The sequence below is a fragment of the Capra hircus genome, chromosome 1 (genome assembly GCF_001704415.2).
Source record: "Capra hircus breed San Clemente chromosome 1, ASM170441v1, whole genome shotgun sequence".
Taxonomy (NCBI): Eukaryota; Metazoa; Chordata; class Mammalia; order Artiodactyla; family Bovidae; genus Capra; species Capra hircus.
In genome coordinates this window covers 14,087,217-14,104,747 of record NC_030808.1, presented here as the reverse complement: position 1 = coordinate 14,104,747, position 17,531 = coordinate 14,087,217, and the positions used below count along the sequence as shown (strand labels likewise).

The following is a 17,531-nucleotide window of genomic DNA, read 5'->3' as shown; positions in this document are numbered from 1 at the left end:
TGTTACATAGTAAATGCCAATATCAAAACAAACACTTGAAACATATTTTCAAGCATTTATTTTCTATGGCTCTCTGCAGCAATTGGTGAACCTGAGAGTATAGATTGGTATAATCCTCAAGGGGAGAAGATAATTTCAACACAGAGGGTATCAGTGCAAAAGGAAGGTATTAGATCAAGATTAACCATCTACAATGCAAATATAGAAGATGCAGGGATATATCGTTGCCAAGCAACAGATGCCAAAGGACAGACACAAGAAGCTACAGTCGTTTTGGAAATTTACCGTAAGTCATGTATTTATGTTTTATTGATTGAAATTATAAATTATTATAAAAATTCAAATTGAAATACACTTAACAATAGAAGCTAGTACTCATTGAGAACTAACTTTGTGCTGGACAATGTAATAATAAGACTTTTACAGATATCAGCCTATTTATATTTTACCATAGTACATCTCTAAAATAAGATAGATAAAATGTTGCAGTGGATTATAAATATATAGATGGAGCCAATTCTATTGGGTAAATAATAGAGATGAAAAAGTTTTAGTTTTCCGATTCCATTAACAATCTGTTAGGTAATAGACAACAGTTTATTTAGTGTTACAGAACTTATTTGGAATGCTTTTTTCACTTTAAAAGCTCATGACTAGAGAAAATATCCTGTGTGATAGCAGTGACCAGTCTAGAATGAGAACTGGGGAAGGATCAGTTGACAGAGTTTAGACAGAGAAAAAGTTGAAAACTCATATAAAGAAGAATAATTTCCCACCAGATTCTTAGCTCCAGGTGTTTTCATTAACAAGGTTTTCTACACTTACACCTCATTTTATGACTTGAAATTGATTAATTCCTCATTCCTATTTTTAGGAATCCTTAACGTGTTTAGCAAAACTGAAGATCATTGATTCCCTGGTTTTGAAACCAGGTTCCATCACTTATTTCTGTGGTCCTGAGCAATTGGGTACCCTCTCTGTTTTCAATTTCCATTTATAAAATGGGTATAATAGTAGTACTTACATCATACATAGAGTTGCTTTGAGGACTACATTAATTCATGCACAATGTGCCTAGAATATTACCGTGCAATTAATTTGTGGTAGTTAGCGTTTATACCAGTGAAAAACTATAAAAGTTTTACAATGCTAGTGCATAAGTTATGTCTTCCTTACAGCTGTGTTGAAAAAAGAGCCAAAAGAGTGCCATAGCAATACTTTCTCTTAAGATGACAACAATCTGTTGGAACATTGTTGTCGTTTGTCCTGATTTGACCTTTTTTCCTCCCTCCTCTTCGCTTCTAAACTCCTCAGAGAAGGATGTTTTACTTCTTTATATGCCCATTTGCTGTAGTAATTTCATAAATTACAAAAAGCTAAATTGAAAACATAATTTCATAGACTAGTATCTGGAAAGAAGTGTCATTTGAAATGATACAAAGGAAAATTCCTGGTGTTTTATTTGTAAAGGTAATTTTTTTTTTCTTAGCAAGAACAGTGAATTACCTTTGTGAAACTTTCTCATTAAGCATAAATATCCACATCCATGCCTTCATTTGATACACTTATGGATGTCTACTATATGGCAAACAATATTATAATTCTTAAAGGCTCATAGTGACTAAAACAGAAAATGTCACTGCCCACTTGGTGCTAACATTTTAGTAGGTAGAAACCGAAGACAAAAAGGAAGCTAAAACTAATGTATAAATGCTAGATATATATGCTATAGAATCCTATTTTGTATGTGGAGACTGGGCCAAAAATTTGTTGGAATTTAAGAGAGTGCAAATGCCCAAGAGTGAGAACAAATCTGGAGGGTTCAAGGAACTCCCTGGAGTAGAGATTAGGAGGAGAGAAGAAAAATCAGTATCAAAAATTATGAGGTAGACTCCAATTCATACAGGACCTTGTATAGCAATATAAAGACTTTGGACTTTATTCTCAGTGAGGTGGGAATTTGTCGGGTAGGAGAATCAGATGGTCTGGTAAAATTTTAAGTGATCTAAATTTACCTAATTATTTTATTACAGCATCCATAAACAAGGATTCTGAAATATGTTATTGAGGGGAATGAGCAATAATACTTCTTTGGTTTGTTTTACTTTCTTATACAGAAAAACTCACTTTCAGAGAAGTGGTATCTCCTCAAGAGTTCAAACAAGGGGAGAATGCAGAAGTAGTTTGCCGAGTCAGCAGCTCACCCGCACCTGTCGTCAGCTGGTTATATCATAATGAGGAAGTCACCGCTATATCCGACAGTTAGTATTTTGGTAACTCCCTAAGTTATATGTTCTAACAATATTGCAATTTTCTCAAAGAAGACTGAATCTGCTTGAGTAAATAAAGCAATTGGATTGACCCTAAGTATCAAACAACTGTTTAGGGAACATCAGAGCTCTAAACTAGGGGTTGGCAAACTATGGCCCTAGGCTCAATTCAACCCCTCTGCTGTTTTATTAAGGTGTTATGGAGGTGCAGCCAAACCCATTCATTACATATGGTCTATGGCTACTTTGGTACAAAGTTGAACAACTGTGACACAGATGGCTTGGCCCACAATAGTTACTTTCTGGAGATGACAGAAAAAGTTCCCTGACCCCTGCTCTAGTCAAGAAAAATTTATATATAAACAGTTCAAGAATGTGAAAGTGATAGTCACTCAGTTGTATCCAACTCTTTGTGACCCATGGATTGTAGTCTACCAGGCTTCTCCATCCATGGAATTCTCCAGGCAAGAATACTAGATAGTGGGTTGCCATTCCCTGAGTGAGGATCTTCCTCAATCGAACAGGGATCTCCTGCATTGCAGGCAGATTCCTTTCCATTTGAGCACCAGGAAAGCCCAAGTTCAAGGATACTGAATAAATAAAGGAATCTATCCTGATCTATTAAAATTATACATTTTATAATTCAGACTTGATCCCACAGGCTAATTATATGTAAGCTGAAAATATATCTAAATGGGTCCTATTAGTTTTTCTGGCACTGTTCTTTCAAAGATACCTACATATTCTAAATATTATGGTAAGATACATGTGGATAATTGTAAGAAAAGTACATTCATTCCAATTGTCTTCATGATTATGATTCAGACTGAGCTAAAATTCCAGAATAATATGACATCTGGAATTGAATGCATAATTTGCTTACATTATGCTATTTTACCATTGTGAATTGGGAGTATTTTCAATTTAGAATTTTTTCATTGCACCTGCATTGCAGAGAGGTACAAAATAATTGAATCTTTTAAAATATTCAGTACTTTCTATCTTGGATGTCTTTGTTTTATGTTTCTAAGGAATGAAACTTCTACAGCATAAAGGAGAGAAAGTAGATAGTTTCTGGTTTTGAATATGTACAGAGAATATTTCATGATTACTATTGTCAATTTATTTTTTAATTTTAGAGAATTTTTCTGGGTGTGCCATTTTCACTGCTTGTTAGTTACTGACTAAAACTTTTTTCTATTGTCATAAGTCAATTAGACATACGTTTATTTTCAGATAACTGCTTTCAGTTCAGTTTAGTTCAGTTCAGTTCAGTGGCTCAGTCATGTCCGACTCTTTGCGACCCCATGAATTGCAGCACACCAGGCCTCCCTGTCCGCCACCAACTCCCGGAGGTCACGCAGACTCCCGTCCCTCGAGTCAGTGATGCCATCCAGCCATCTCATACTCGGTCGTCCCCTTCTTCTCCTGCCCCCAATCCCTTCCAGCATCAAAATCTTTTCCAATGAGTCAACTCTTTGCATGAGGTGGCCAAAGTACTGGAGTTTCAGCTTTAGCATCATTCCTTCCAAAGAAATGCCAGGTTTGATCTCCTTCTGAATGGACTGGTTGGATCTCCTTGCAGTCCAAGGGACTCTCAAGAGTCTTCTCCAGAACCACAGTTCAAAAGCATCAATTCTTCGGTGCTCAGCCTTCTTCACAGTCCAACTCTGAACATCCATACATGACTACTGGAAAAACCATAGCCTTGACTAGACGGACCTTAGTCAGCAAAGTAATGTCTCTGCTTTTGAATATGCTATCTAGGTTGGTCATAACTTTTCTTCCAAGGAGTAAGCGTCTTTTAATTTCATGGCTGCAGTCACCATCCGCAGTGATTTTGGAGCCCCCAAAAATAAAATCTGACACTGTTTCCACTGTTTCTCCATCTATTTCCCATGAAGTGATGGGACCGGATGCCATAGTCTTTGTGTTCTGAATGTTGAGCTTTAAGCCAACTTTTTCACTCTCCTCTTTCACTTTCATCAAGAGGCTTTTGAGTTCCTCTTCACTTTCTGCCATTAGGGTGGTGTCATCTGCATATCTGAGGTTATTGATATTTCTCCCAGCAATCTTGATTCCAGCTTGTAATTCCCCCAGTCCAACATTTCTCATGATGTACTCTGCATATAAGTTAAATAAGCAGGGTGACAATATACAGCCTTGACGTACTCCTTTTCCTATTTGGAACCAGTCTGTTGTTCCGTGTCCAGTTCTAACTGTTGCTTCCTGACCTGCATACAGATTTCTCAAGAGGCAGGTCAGGTGGTCTGGTATTCCCATCTCTTTCAGAATTTTCCACAGTTTCTTGTGATCCACACAGTCAAAGGCTTTGGCATAGTCAATAAAGCAGAAATAGATGTTTTTCTGGAACTCTCTTCTTTTTTCCATGATCTAGCAGATGTTGGCAATTTGATCTCTGGTTCCTCTGCCTTTTCTAAAACCAGCTTGAACATCAGGAAGTTCACAGTTCACGTATTGCTGAAGCCTAGCTTGGAGAATTTTGAGCATTGCTTTACTAGCATGTGAGATGAGTGCAATTGTGCGGTAGTTTGAGCATTCTTTGGCATTGCCTTTCTTTGGGATTGGAATGAAAACTGACCTTTTCCAGTCCTGTGGCCACTGCTGAGTTTTCCAAATTTGCTGGCCTATTGAGTGCAGCACTTTCACAGCATCATCTTTCAGGATTTGAAACAGCTCAACTGGAATTCCGTCACCTCCACTAGCTTTGTTCGTAGTGATGCTTTCTAAGGCCCACTTGACTTCACATTCCAAGATGTCTGGCAAAGCAGACACCATCGTGATCACACCATCGTGATTATTCGGGTGGTGAAGATCCTTTTTGTACAGTTCTTCTGTGTATTCTTGCCATCTCTTCTTAATATCTTCTGCTTCTGTTAGGTCCATACCATTTCTGTCCTTTATCAAGCCCATCTTTGCATGAAATGTTTCCTTGATATCTCTAATTTTCTTGAAGAGATCTCTAGTGTTTCCCATACTGTTGTTTTCCTCTATTTCTTTGCATTGATCGCTGAAGGCTTTCTTATCCCTTACTGTTATTCTTTGGAACTCTGCATTCAGATGTTTATATCTTTCCTTTTCTCTTTGGCTTTTCACTTCTCTTCTTTTCACTGCTATTTGTAAGGCTTCCCCACACAGCCATTTTGCTTTTTTGCCTTTCTTTTCCATGGGGATGTTCTTGATCCCTGTCTCCTGTACAATGTCACTAACCTCATTCCAAAGTTCATCAGGCACTCTATCTATCAGATCTTCCCTTAAATCTATTTCTCACTTCCACTGTATAATCATAAGGGATTTGATTTAGGTCATACTTGAATGGTCTAGCGGTTTTCCCTGCTTTCTTCAATTTCAGTCTGAATTTGGCAATAAGGAGTTCATGATCTGAGCCACAGCCAGCTCCTGGTCTTGTTTTTGTTGCTTCTCCATCTTTGGCTGCAGAGAATATAATCAATCTGATTTCAGTGTTGACCATCTGATGATGTCCATGTGTAGAGTCTTCTCTTTTGTTGTTGGAAGAGGGGGTTTGCTATGACCAGTGCATTATCTTGACAAAACTCTATTAGTCTTTGCCCTGCTTCATTCCACATTCCAAGGCCAAATTTGCCTGTTACTCCAGGTGTTTCTTGACTTCCTACTTTTGCATTCCTGTCCCCTATAATGAAAAGGGCATCTTCTGTGGGTGTTAGTTATACAAGGTCTTGTAGGTCTTCATAGAACCATTCAACTTCAGCTTCTTCAGTGTTACTGGTTGGGGCATAGACTTGGATAACTGTGATATTGAATGGTTTGCCTTGGAAACAAACAGAGATCATTCTATCGTTTTTGAGATTGCATCCAAGTACTGCATTTCGGACTCTTTTGTTGACCATGATGGCTACTCCATTTCTTCTGAGGGATTCCTGCCTGCAATAGTAGATATAATGATCATCTGAGTTAAATTCACCCATTCCAGTCCATTTTAGTTCGCTGATCCCTAGAATGTTGACGTTCACTCTTGCCATGTCCTGTTTGACCACTTCCAATTTGCTTCCAGGTTCCTATGCAATATTGCTCTTTACAGTATCAGACCTTGCTTCTATCGCCAGTCACATCCACAGCTGGGTATTATTTTTGCTTTGGCTCTATCCCTTCATTCTTTCTGGATTTATTTCTCCACTGACCTCCAGTAGCATATTGGGCACCTACTGACCTGGGGAGTATCTCTTTCAGTATCCTATCATTTTGCCTTTTCATACTGTTCATGTGATTCTCAAGGCAAGAATACTGAAGTGGTTTGCCATTCCCTTCTCCAGTGGACCACATTCTGTCAGACCTCTCCACCATGACCCGCCTGTCTTGGGTTGCCCCTCGGGCATGGCTTAGTCTCATTGAGTTAGACAAGGCTGTGGTCCTAGTGTGATTAGATTGACTAGATTTCTGTGAGTATGGTTTCAGAGTGCCTGCTCTCTGATGCCCTCTTGCAACACCTACCATTTTACTTGGGTTTCTCTTTTTTGGCCATGGGATATCTCTTCACAGCTGCTCCAGCAAAGCACAGCCACCGCTCCTTACCTTGGATGAGGGGCATCTCCTCGCGCCGCCCTTCCTGACCTTCAGCGTGGGATGGCTCCTCTAGGCCCTCCCACGCCCTGCAGTCACCACTCCTTGGACATGGGTTGTTCCTCCTGGCCGCCGCCCCTGGCCTTGGGCATGGGGTTGCTCCTCCCGGTCGCCTCCCTGACCTTGGGCACTGCCCCCGGCCTCGGACTAGGGGTGGCTCCTCCTGGCCGCTCTCCCTGGCCTAGGGCATGAGGTATCTCCCCCTGGCCATCACCCCTGACTTCAGACTGCTTTAGATTTTACTAATGAAATTGCATGAGTAAACTCTATATTTTCTCCTTTTTTTTCCCTCAATAATAAAGAAAGCAATACTTTTATAGCAGTTAAATGACATTGTCTAAACATTTTCAGATTAGTTAATCTTAGGCTTCAAGTATACATATTTATATGGTACATTTTAATTATAAAAGGTTTTGAAAATGAGTTGTTTTTTTTTTTTTTTTTTTTTTTTTTAAATACACATAAGGGAAAAGCCTCAAAGCAAAGATTGATGGTCAGGTATACTACGGATGGAGGGGCTGATGCCTCTATGCTATGCTTATACATTTTCCCAGTACCCCATGGTGAAATGATGTGAGGCTGGAATTTCATCATGGCTCCACACTTCCCTTGGCTTTTGAACTGGGGTGTTGGAGAAGACTCTTGAGAGTCCCTTGGACTGCAAGGAGATACAGCCAGTCAATCCTAAAGGAGATCACTCCTGACTGTTCATTGGAAGGACTGATGCTGAAGCTGAAATTCCAATACATTGCCAACCTGATGCAAAGAACTGACTCAGTAGAAAAGACCCTGATGCTTGGAAAGATTGAAGGTGGTAGGAAAAGGGGATGACAGAGGATGAGATGGTTGGATGGCATCACTGACATGATAGACATAAGTTTAAATAGGTTCTGGGAGTTGGTGATTGACAGGGAGGTCTGGTGTGCTACAGTCCCTGGGGTCACAAAGAGCCAGATAGGATTGAGTGACTGAACTGACTGAACTGAAAGCTTTGAACAGCTTTTCTAACTGCTCTCTACATAATTCATATTCTTAATAAATTATTATATCCTTTTTTAATTTAAATAAATTTAAATTAAAACATTTTTGAAATATTTTTTAATTGGAGGGTAATTGCTTTACACTGTTGTGTTGGTTTCTGCCTTACACACAATGTGAATCAGCCACCATTGTTATTCAGTCATTAAGTCATGTCTGATTCTTTGTACCCCATGGACTGCAGCATGACAGACTTTCCTGTCCTTCACTCTCTCCCAGAGTTTGCTAAAACTCATGTCCATTGAGTTGGTAATGCCATGCAACCATCTCATCCTCTGTTGTCCCCTTCTCGTGCCTTCAGTCTTTCCCAACATCAGGGTCTTTTCCAGTGAGTTGGCTCTTTGCATCAGGTGGCCAAAGTATTGGAGCTTCAGCTTTAGCATCAGTCCTTCTAATAAATACTCAGGGTTGATTTCCTGTAGGATTGACTCATTGGATCTCCTTGCGGTCCAAGGGACTCTCAAGAGTCTTATCCAGCATCGCACTTAGAAAGCATCAATTTGTTGGTGCCCAACCTTCTCTATGGTCCATAAGTATATATATATATACACACGCACACATATATATCTCCCCTATTAAATGCATTTTGAACAATGTTTACAATTTTAAATAAAACAGACATGTAAATATTTGTTAAGTGAATGAAGAAATATTTAACTTTATATCAGTAAATATATTTAACTCAGTAAATAATATCTATTTTTCTTGTTCCTTCTTATTGATTTGTTATATCTTGGGAATGAGTTAAACATAGAAACTTAACACTGAGTTTCATGGAAAGTAATGTAGAATTTTTTTTTAGAGTTGTAAAATTTGTTATTACTTTGGGATGAAAGGATGTAGGGGAATGGTGAAGATGGACACACTTTTCTAATCTTTTAATATTTAAGAAACTTGCCACATACTTCATTACTGAACAATTTTTACATTTATAGTGAATTTATAAGAAGTAATATTCTTCAGATTTTTATATATGTGTGATTCTTTTAACAAAACCAATGAAATAAATTTAGACTTATAATCATGTATGGAACATATATGAGGATTTAGAATAATGCAATATGTCCAGATAACTTTCTGAAGCCTTAACATGGCACAGGAGTAAAGTTTAAAGGCTCCATATGAAACAATGAAGGTTTGGAAATGTTGATTTATTAACCATGCTTTTGATAGCAGCCTTTTGACAAATATGCAGAAGTAATACTCCCACAGACTACTTGAAGTGAAGGTATTCCATGTTGTTTGTTGAAAGAAGTCCAGATGTTAGAAAATCCAAGCATTTAGGTTTTAAAGTGATAGTGTCACATTTTTTAGAAAGTTGAATATCTTGACTTCTAGTGTCAATCCTGATGGAAGAGTATGCTATCAGAGTTGCCCATTCAATCTTAGCCATTCTGATAGCTATCTCTGAAACTTCCTATATGCTTTGAACATTTTCTAATAAAATACCATTTTTGCATCAAAAGCCATGGATAAAATCACCTTTCTCAGAAAAAAAAATGAAATCCACTCCCAGTATATTAATAAAAAGTCATTGAACAGTTATTTTCCACCTATTATGTTTCATCTATTGTCCTAAGTGATGGTGATTCATAGTTAAAAAGATGAACTAGTCTAGTGCCCTTAATATGTTAGTACTCTTATAAAAGTATCAGTGGATAAATTGTGAAAACAAGATTGTTGAAGTATATGATAAGGAAAGTGTGGTGATAGAGGATAAAGAAAGAGCACTTGAATCAGTTAGGGCAGAGGGAAGTATTCAAAATGCCTGCTGACAGTAAAAAGCAACCTTTAAAGATGAAAAGGCATTAAAGAACTAAAGACTGGTGGGGACTTTTCAAATGGAGAGAACACCATATGCAGTAGCTCAGAGGTGAAAGCATGAGTGGCATGTTCCAGAACTGAATTAAGTTCATTATAACTAAACTTTACAAATAAGTGCAACTAGAATACTTATAATAACAGATAAATACAACTAGGATTTGTAAGTAAAGACTAATAGGAAAGAAATCTGGAAGAGAAGTTTGAGCCATTTCAACATGGCCTTGACATCTCTATTGAGGCTTTTAGAATTTATAAAAAGGTGACATTACTAGAGGGTTTTAATTAAGACAGTGACATGAGCTAATATGTATTGAGAAGGACATTTAGTGCTTCAGTGAGGAAAATGGATGAGAATCAAGGCAAAGCTTCAAGCAATGAGAGTTGTTTAAATCTGAATGAAATAATTGCTGAGGGAAAAGGAAATTTTAGACTAAGGAGTGGTAAAGGGAGAAGTGATAGGATATGGATTTAATTGGGTATGCAGATTGAGGGTACTGGGGAAATCAAAGATGATTCAAAGAATTTGCCTTGGGCATCTAGATCAATGCAAAAATCTCTAAAGACAGAGATGGGGAGTAATTTTAGGTGGAGATACCCAAATTTTTCACATACTGAAACTGAATTATTTACATTTCTTCTAAGTGTATATATCTAGATGACTCAAACAATTCTGGAATCACAGGAATCATCTGGTCTGAAGAAACACTGTGAATCATCAAAATATTGATTGAAGGCATAAATGTAGATGTGGCAAACCATTCAGTTGCTGTAGAATGAGAAGAAAAGGGGACTTATAAAATAACCTGCTTAAAGAAACATCAAGCAGAAACCTTATTGAATATTATGATTTCCTTTATTTCCTTTCTGCAATAATGAATGTTTGGAAGTCTGTAAATGAAACAGATCATCTTTAATAGTTAAATACTCCCGATATCCAGTTACATTCAGTTCAGTCACTCAGTTGTGTCTGACTCTTTATGACCACATGGACTGCAGCATGCCAGGCTTCCCTTTCCATCACTAAATTCCAGAGCTTTCTCAGACTCACGTCCATCTAGTAGATAATGTCATCCAACCATCTCATCCTCTGTCATCCCTTTCTCCTCCTGCCATCAATCTTTCCCAGCATCAGACTCTTTTCTAATGAGTAGGCTCTTTACATCAGATGATCAAAGTATTGGAGCTTTAGCTTCATCATCAGTCCTTCCAATGAATAGTCAGGACTGATTTCCGTTAGGATTGAATGGTCTGATCTCCTTGCAGTCCAAGGACTCTCAAAAGAGTCTTCTCCAACTCTACAGTTCAAAAGCATCAATTCTGTGGCACTCAGCTTTCTTTATGGTCCAACTCTTACAGCCATACATAACTACTGGAGAAACCATAGCTTTGACTAGATGGACCTTTCTTGGCAAAGTAATGGCTCTGCCTTTTACTATGCTGTCTAGGTTGGTCATAGCTTTTCTTCCAAGGAGCAAATGTCTTTTAATTTTATGGCTGCAGTCACCATCTGCAGTGATTTTGGAGCCCAAGAAAATAAAGTGCGACACTGTTTCCATTGTTTCCCCAACTATGTGGCATGAAGTGATGGGACCAGATGCCATGATCTTAGTTTTTTGAATGTTGAGTTGTAGACCAGCTTTTTCACTCTCCTCTTTCACTTTAGTTAAGAGGTTCTTTAGTTCCTTGTTGCTTTCTGCCATAAGGGTGGTGTCATTCTGCATATCTGAGGTTATTAATATTTCTCCCACAATCTTAATTCTAGCTTGTGCTTCATCCAGCTCAGCATTTTGCTTGATATACTCTCATGTAAGTTAAATAAGCAGGGTGACAGTATACAGCCTTGACATACTCCTTTCCCTATTTGGAACCAGTCCATTTTTCCATGCCTGGTTCTAACTGTTGCTTGACTGGCATACAGATTTTATGGAGCCAGGTGAGGTGGTCTCGTATTCCCATCTGTATAAGAATTTTCCATAGTTTATTGTGATCCACACAGCCAAAGCCTTTAGCCTAGTCAGTGAAGCAGAAGTAGATGTTTTTCTGAAATTCTCTTCCTTTTCCTATGATCCAACAGATGATGGCAATTTGATCTCTTGTCCCTCTCCCTTTTCTAAATCCAGCTTGAACATCTGGGAGTTCACAGTTCACATACTGTTGAAGCCTCTCTTTGAGAATTTTGAGCTTTACTTTGTTAGCGTGTGAGATGAGTGCAGTTGTGTGGTAGTTTGAGCATTCTTTGTCATTGCGTTTCTTTGGGATTGAAATGAAAACTGACCTTTTCCAGTCCTGTGGCCACTGCTGACTTTTCCAAATTTGCTGACATGTTGAGTGCAGCACTTTCACAGCATCATCTTTTAGGATATGAAATAGCTCAACTGGAATTCCATCATCTCCACTAGCTTTGTTCATAGTGATACTTCCTAAGGCCCACTTGACTTCACATTCCAGGATGTCTGGCTCAAGGTGAGTGATCACACCATTGTGGTTGTCTGGGTCATTAACATCTATTTTGTATAGGTCTCATTCTAATTTCCAGCAACACACTTGAATATATTTTTTAAATTTTCTTTGGAATGTCATGAAGTTTTAGGAGTTCTGAGTTCCTCAAGTCCTTACTATAAGTTGTATTTCCTGCTGATTGCCTTTCTCTCCAGTCTCTTCTTTGGTGAGAAAATTTCCCAGGAAAAAGCATCAGTATAAACATTTTTGTATGTCATTTCAAGGTCAAACAAAAGATGAAATAGATATTTTGGGAAAATTTAAACCTTCTGAGCTGAAAATTATGTATATGTTGCTTAATAATTGGTATTTTGTCTCTGAGGCAGCTTCAGAATCTCCAGATTTTCATTCCTTATTACCTGTCTTTTAGACAATCAATTACCACATTCTTACCTGTTTTAATATAGTCTAATAATTTCCTTATTTGTATTTAAATCCCAAACTTCTACTATGACTTAAGGAATTGCTATGAAAAATGAACCCCAAATATGAATGGTTTCATATCACAGCAGTTTCTTACTCGTGTGAAATCCAATGGGTTGTAGGATGAGAGACAAGCATTGTACCCATTGCATTCATTCAGTGATCCAGGTTGAGGGATGCTGGGAAACTGCATTCTCATGTGACTTCTTTGTTTGTCCTAACATTTCTATTAACCCAGCAAATAGGAGAAGAGTAATAAATACTGGAAGAGCCCCCAGAAGTACTCTTTAACAGTAGATATCCATAGGTTGGTATCTTAAAGATATTTCTGCCTTACCAAAAGGTCCAAGAGGGTCAAGGATGTGTTTCTCTTATCCACCAATATGCTCAAATACAGTACTTAGCAAACATCATGTCTGATGTTATCTATGGATGAATTAATTACTGAAATTTAGGATATTGCCTTTATAACATGTTTCAAAATAGAATAGAATAGAATAATGCTCTCTACTTGATAACAAGGGAAAAGTTCTTAAGACTGCAGCAAAATTATGATGAGTAAAAACTTAAGACTAGGCATTATGGAAAATATGGTCACGCTGAGATGCTGCTTAGGCTAGCCAGAATACTTGAAGCAATCACCCAATGCATGCCCTGTCACTGCTATTTTTGTACATATGCATGTGCATATCCTCATAAAATGGAATCTTGAGATAAAAGTAATGAAGTCTAATCTATTCCTTCCTAAAATGTATTATCTTGCATTTAGAAAAAAATCTTTCAAATAAATCTGAGATATGATCATTTTATATGTCCTCTACCTGACTTGAATATTATTATATATTTAGCTTCCTTCTCAGGATATGTGCAATTATTGGTTTAATTATTGTGTGAGGAAGGATATTCAATCAACTCTCTAACCCATTTCCATCCCCAAGTTGCAATATATTTGCAGTCAGAATATCTTCTTGTCTGTAATATCTAATCCCTCAGCTTTGTTATTTTGTGTATCTTATCTGCATTCAGAGTACCAAGGGGAAAATAATAGCTTAACCATTTTATGTGGAAATAAACTCCTGAATGTATTTTCAAAAAAGGTGTAACAAGGCAGTTGTAGAGTGGAAAAATTGAAGTCATGAAATTACATTTTACTTTCAAATTGAAATTTGTTTGTTGATGAAAAGTTGGATAGTGTCAGACAAGTGCCATATTTTAATACTTAGCAATTTGGAGCATGCTGGACTTTTTACTGATATCGTTTCCTCCTCTTTGCTTTCTTTCCAGATCGGTTCGCTATGTTAGCCAACAATAATCTGCAGATTCTCAACATCAATAAAAGTGATGAAGGTATATACAGGTGTGAAGGAAGAGTGGAGGCTAGGGGAGAAATTGACTTCCGTGATATCATTGTTATTGTTAATGGTAAGCAGAGAATAATTTGTATGTATTTTATTGTTGCATTTAGCAATGTGTTTATTAAAAGAGCAACACAGCACTTAAGACTGATAAACCTCTGCTATCCCTGGAGGAAGTTGCCTCACCTATAATATAGCATCTGTTGCTGCACTATAGCCTCAAGGGCAAGCATGCATGCTAAGTCACTTCAGTTGTGCCTGACTGTTTGCAATCCTATGGACTGTGGCCCTCCAGTCATCTCTAACCATGAGATTCTCTAGACAAGAATACTGGAATAGATTGTGGGTTGGCATGCCCTCCTCTAAGGGATCTTCCCAACCTAGGGATTGAACTCTCGTCTCTTATGTCTCCTTCATTGGCAGGCAGGTTCTTTACCGCTAGTGTCACTTGGAAAGCCCCTCAAGGGCAAGATCTGTGACTTATTTAATATTGTTATCCTCTTTTACAAAGAGTCTATAAGGGAGTAGTTGCCTTTTGCTGGTTTTATAGTTGTTGAAAGAATGTCAAATGAAATATAATAAAGTGTGATACTAGATTTTGCTTCTAAATTACAGGGGTTACATGCTTAAACTAATCTAATTGACAGTATTTACAGGTTTTCCCTAATGTATAAGTAAATGCATTGTTACCCTTTGGGATCTTAATGGACATTAATAACTAAACTTTTGACATCAAGATGACATCTCTTCCTCCAAATTTGGCTTCTTTTTACTATACGGCCTACTTGCATTAACATACTATTCTGTGAGGCCAGTAATATGTTAATGTTATCCTAATTATCTCCACTTTGAGATTCTAATGGGTCACCAAGTTGCACACTGTATTTCTTTAACATCTATAAAATATACACTACTTTTCCTATCATGCTTTCCGTAAGAGTGCTGCCCTTTCCAATTATTTTTTTTTTAATTTTTCTTGAGTGACCACTATTTGTTTTCTCTGCTCTTAATCTTACAATTTCAACTTTTCTATCTTACCAACCTTCCAATATTTAAAATTATCAGTATTTCCCTTTACTTTCAAGACAAAATCAGAAACATTCTTTATGGTATAGGAAGCTGTGCCTATGCTTCCTATAGGAAGCTGATCATTAGCTACCTTCCCTAATCATTCAGTCTGGGTAACCTGTGCTTTAGCTAAATGGAAATTCTACACAAATGTACTTTGATTTGTTCTGAACAAATTCAGGTCTTTTAAACTGAGTTAGAAACAACCATAATCACATAATCTATAACCAAAATGTAACTTATTCCTTTTGGAATGGACAAAACTGAGAGACTGAAAAATTAATCAATGTCTTCTTCCCTATCCTATGCCCCTGCCACCATGAGCTATCTCTCCACTTTTTTTTTTTTTTTTTTTTAAGAGATTTGGAAACAGCACCAGGAGTAGATCAAAAGAGTTATTTGGTTTTTCCCTTCCTGGAGTGAAAGTAGTTTAACCACAGATTTCATGCTGAAAGATAAAAAGAATATTAAATCACTGATTTTTTTCTCTTCTTCTGTAAGTCTGTAATTAATTGATATTTAGGAGACCTAGATTCCCTTCCTGGGTTGGAAAGATTTCCTGGAGAAGGGAATGGCTACCCACTCCAGTATACTTGCTTGGAGAATTCCATGAACAGAGGAGCCTGGCAGGCTTCAGTCCATGAAGTCACAAAGAGTCAAACACAACTGAGTGACTGGCATTTTCACTTTCAATTTCATGGATAAAATAATGGAACAGACCAAGTAGAAACTAGGGAAGTAGGTAGAAACTGCACATGCTCTAGGGTGAGGCCAAAGTGCCAGGCCTTTCAAGAGAAGATATTCAGAGCTTTTTTTTTTTTTTTTTTTTGATGTGCAAAATCTATTATTTATTGAGACTACTATAGTCAGTGGAGGTTTTGAGGAAGATTTTAGTGAAGATGAAGAATATGTTTAAATACATAGATGTGTAATATATTTGTATCTCTCTATAGTAATATATATCTATATTTTCATATTTTTATTTATAAGCATTTCTAATACCTTTCTCTCTTTATTATATGCAATCAGCAAAGGTAACTTAAGTGGCTATTTAGTTTCTTAATTAGTTGACTTAACTGTCTACTGTGCTTTGTTTCTGAAAGAATTTAAGTAGGAAATTTTGTGTTTTTTTGTCATGGGCAAGACCTTGTGCTCAGTATATTCTTATGAAAATCAGGGTTATAACATTAGTTAAGACATGTAAAGTTTTTTTTTTTTTTAAAGGACTAAGTTTATAAGAAACACTATATAAATATGTACTATGATTATATGTTATATATGTGTGTGTATATGCTGAGACTTAGTTGTGTCTGACTCTTTATGACACCACGGACTATAGCCCACCTGACTCCTCTGTTCATGGGGTTATCCCAGCAAAAATACTGGAGTGGGTTGCCCTTTCCTCTTCCAGGGGATCTTCCAGACCCAAGGACTGAACCTACATCTCCTGCAGCTTCTGTGTTGGCAGGTGATTTTTTTTTTTTTTTTTTAACCAATAAGCCACCTGGGAAGCCCATGTTATATATGTATGTTTATGTAAATTTCTAGAGTAGGAAATGGAAACCCACTCCAGTATTCTTGCCTGGAAAATTCCATGGACAGAGAAGCCTGGCAGGCTACATACAGTCCATGGGGCTGCTAAGAGTTGGACATGTCTGAGGAACTGTGCACATATGTAATATTATGCATATATTTTTATATTAAAACACTATTTTGAGACTTACAATCAAAAGGAAGTGTCATCTGGAAGATGTAGCATATTAAGCTTTTATTGTCTATTCTGCTGTTGTAATTTCTTTTAATACATTTACGAATGTTCTATTTCCACATTAAATTATCTGTGATAGTTTGAATGTGATGGCATTTATTTTAAAGGAAGGATTCTTTGGGTACGAGTGGGTCCAGTTAACAAAGTTTGAATCATCAAGTCCATCATGATCTACATTCAAACTGGAATGTTTATTTCTTTATCTACACTTATTATTCCAGGTCCCGTAAAGATGTAAATACTGGACACAAAAGAATACACGTGTTCTTTTGTGCAGTTCACATCAATCATGTATGTAATGTCCTTTTGTGACTGCATCACACTGACCTTCTCCAAATTAATCACCCTTCTTCCACATCCTACTTTTCTTCTCACATACTAATCTGACCTTCTTTGCTTGAACATCACTTTATCTCCAGTTCTTCTTATTAGTCATATTTCCCTATTATGGCCACAAGCTCCCATATCTTAGAATTACCGGAACAACTGTTTTCCAAACTAAGTGTTCACAAAATCAACCATTGATTTATTTACCTTCTGGATGATTCAGTTGGACCCTTTTAAGGGAATGCATTGACTAATGCCACCAGATGACTGTGCTTTTCTCTCACATTTTGCCTTTTTATACAGTCAGAAAAATCATTCTTCTCCAGTCATATTGACTCT

General features: G+C 37.3%; 1 protein-coding gene across 2 annotated transcripts in view; it reads left to right on the top strand.

The window, feature by feature from the left end:
• The window catches only part of NCAM2 (neural cell adhesion molecule 2), a 605,915-nt gene that overhangs the window by 348,481 nt on the left and 239,903 nt on the right, over window positions 1-17,531 (top strand). For both annotated transcript variants that reach the window (XM_005674756.3, XM_013966137.2), the window contains exons 3-5: window positions 80-286; window positions 2,118-2,261; window positions 13,959-14,096. In XM_005674756.3, the coding sequence (XP_005674813.1) occupies window positions 80-286; window positions 2,118-2,261; window positions 13,959-14,096 (489 nt within the window). The remainder of the gene's footprint in view (window positions 1-79; window positions 287-2,117; window positions 2,262-13,958; window positions 14,097-17,531) is intronic.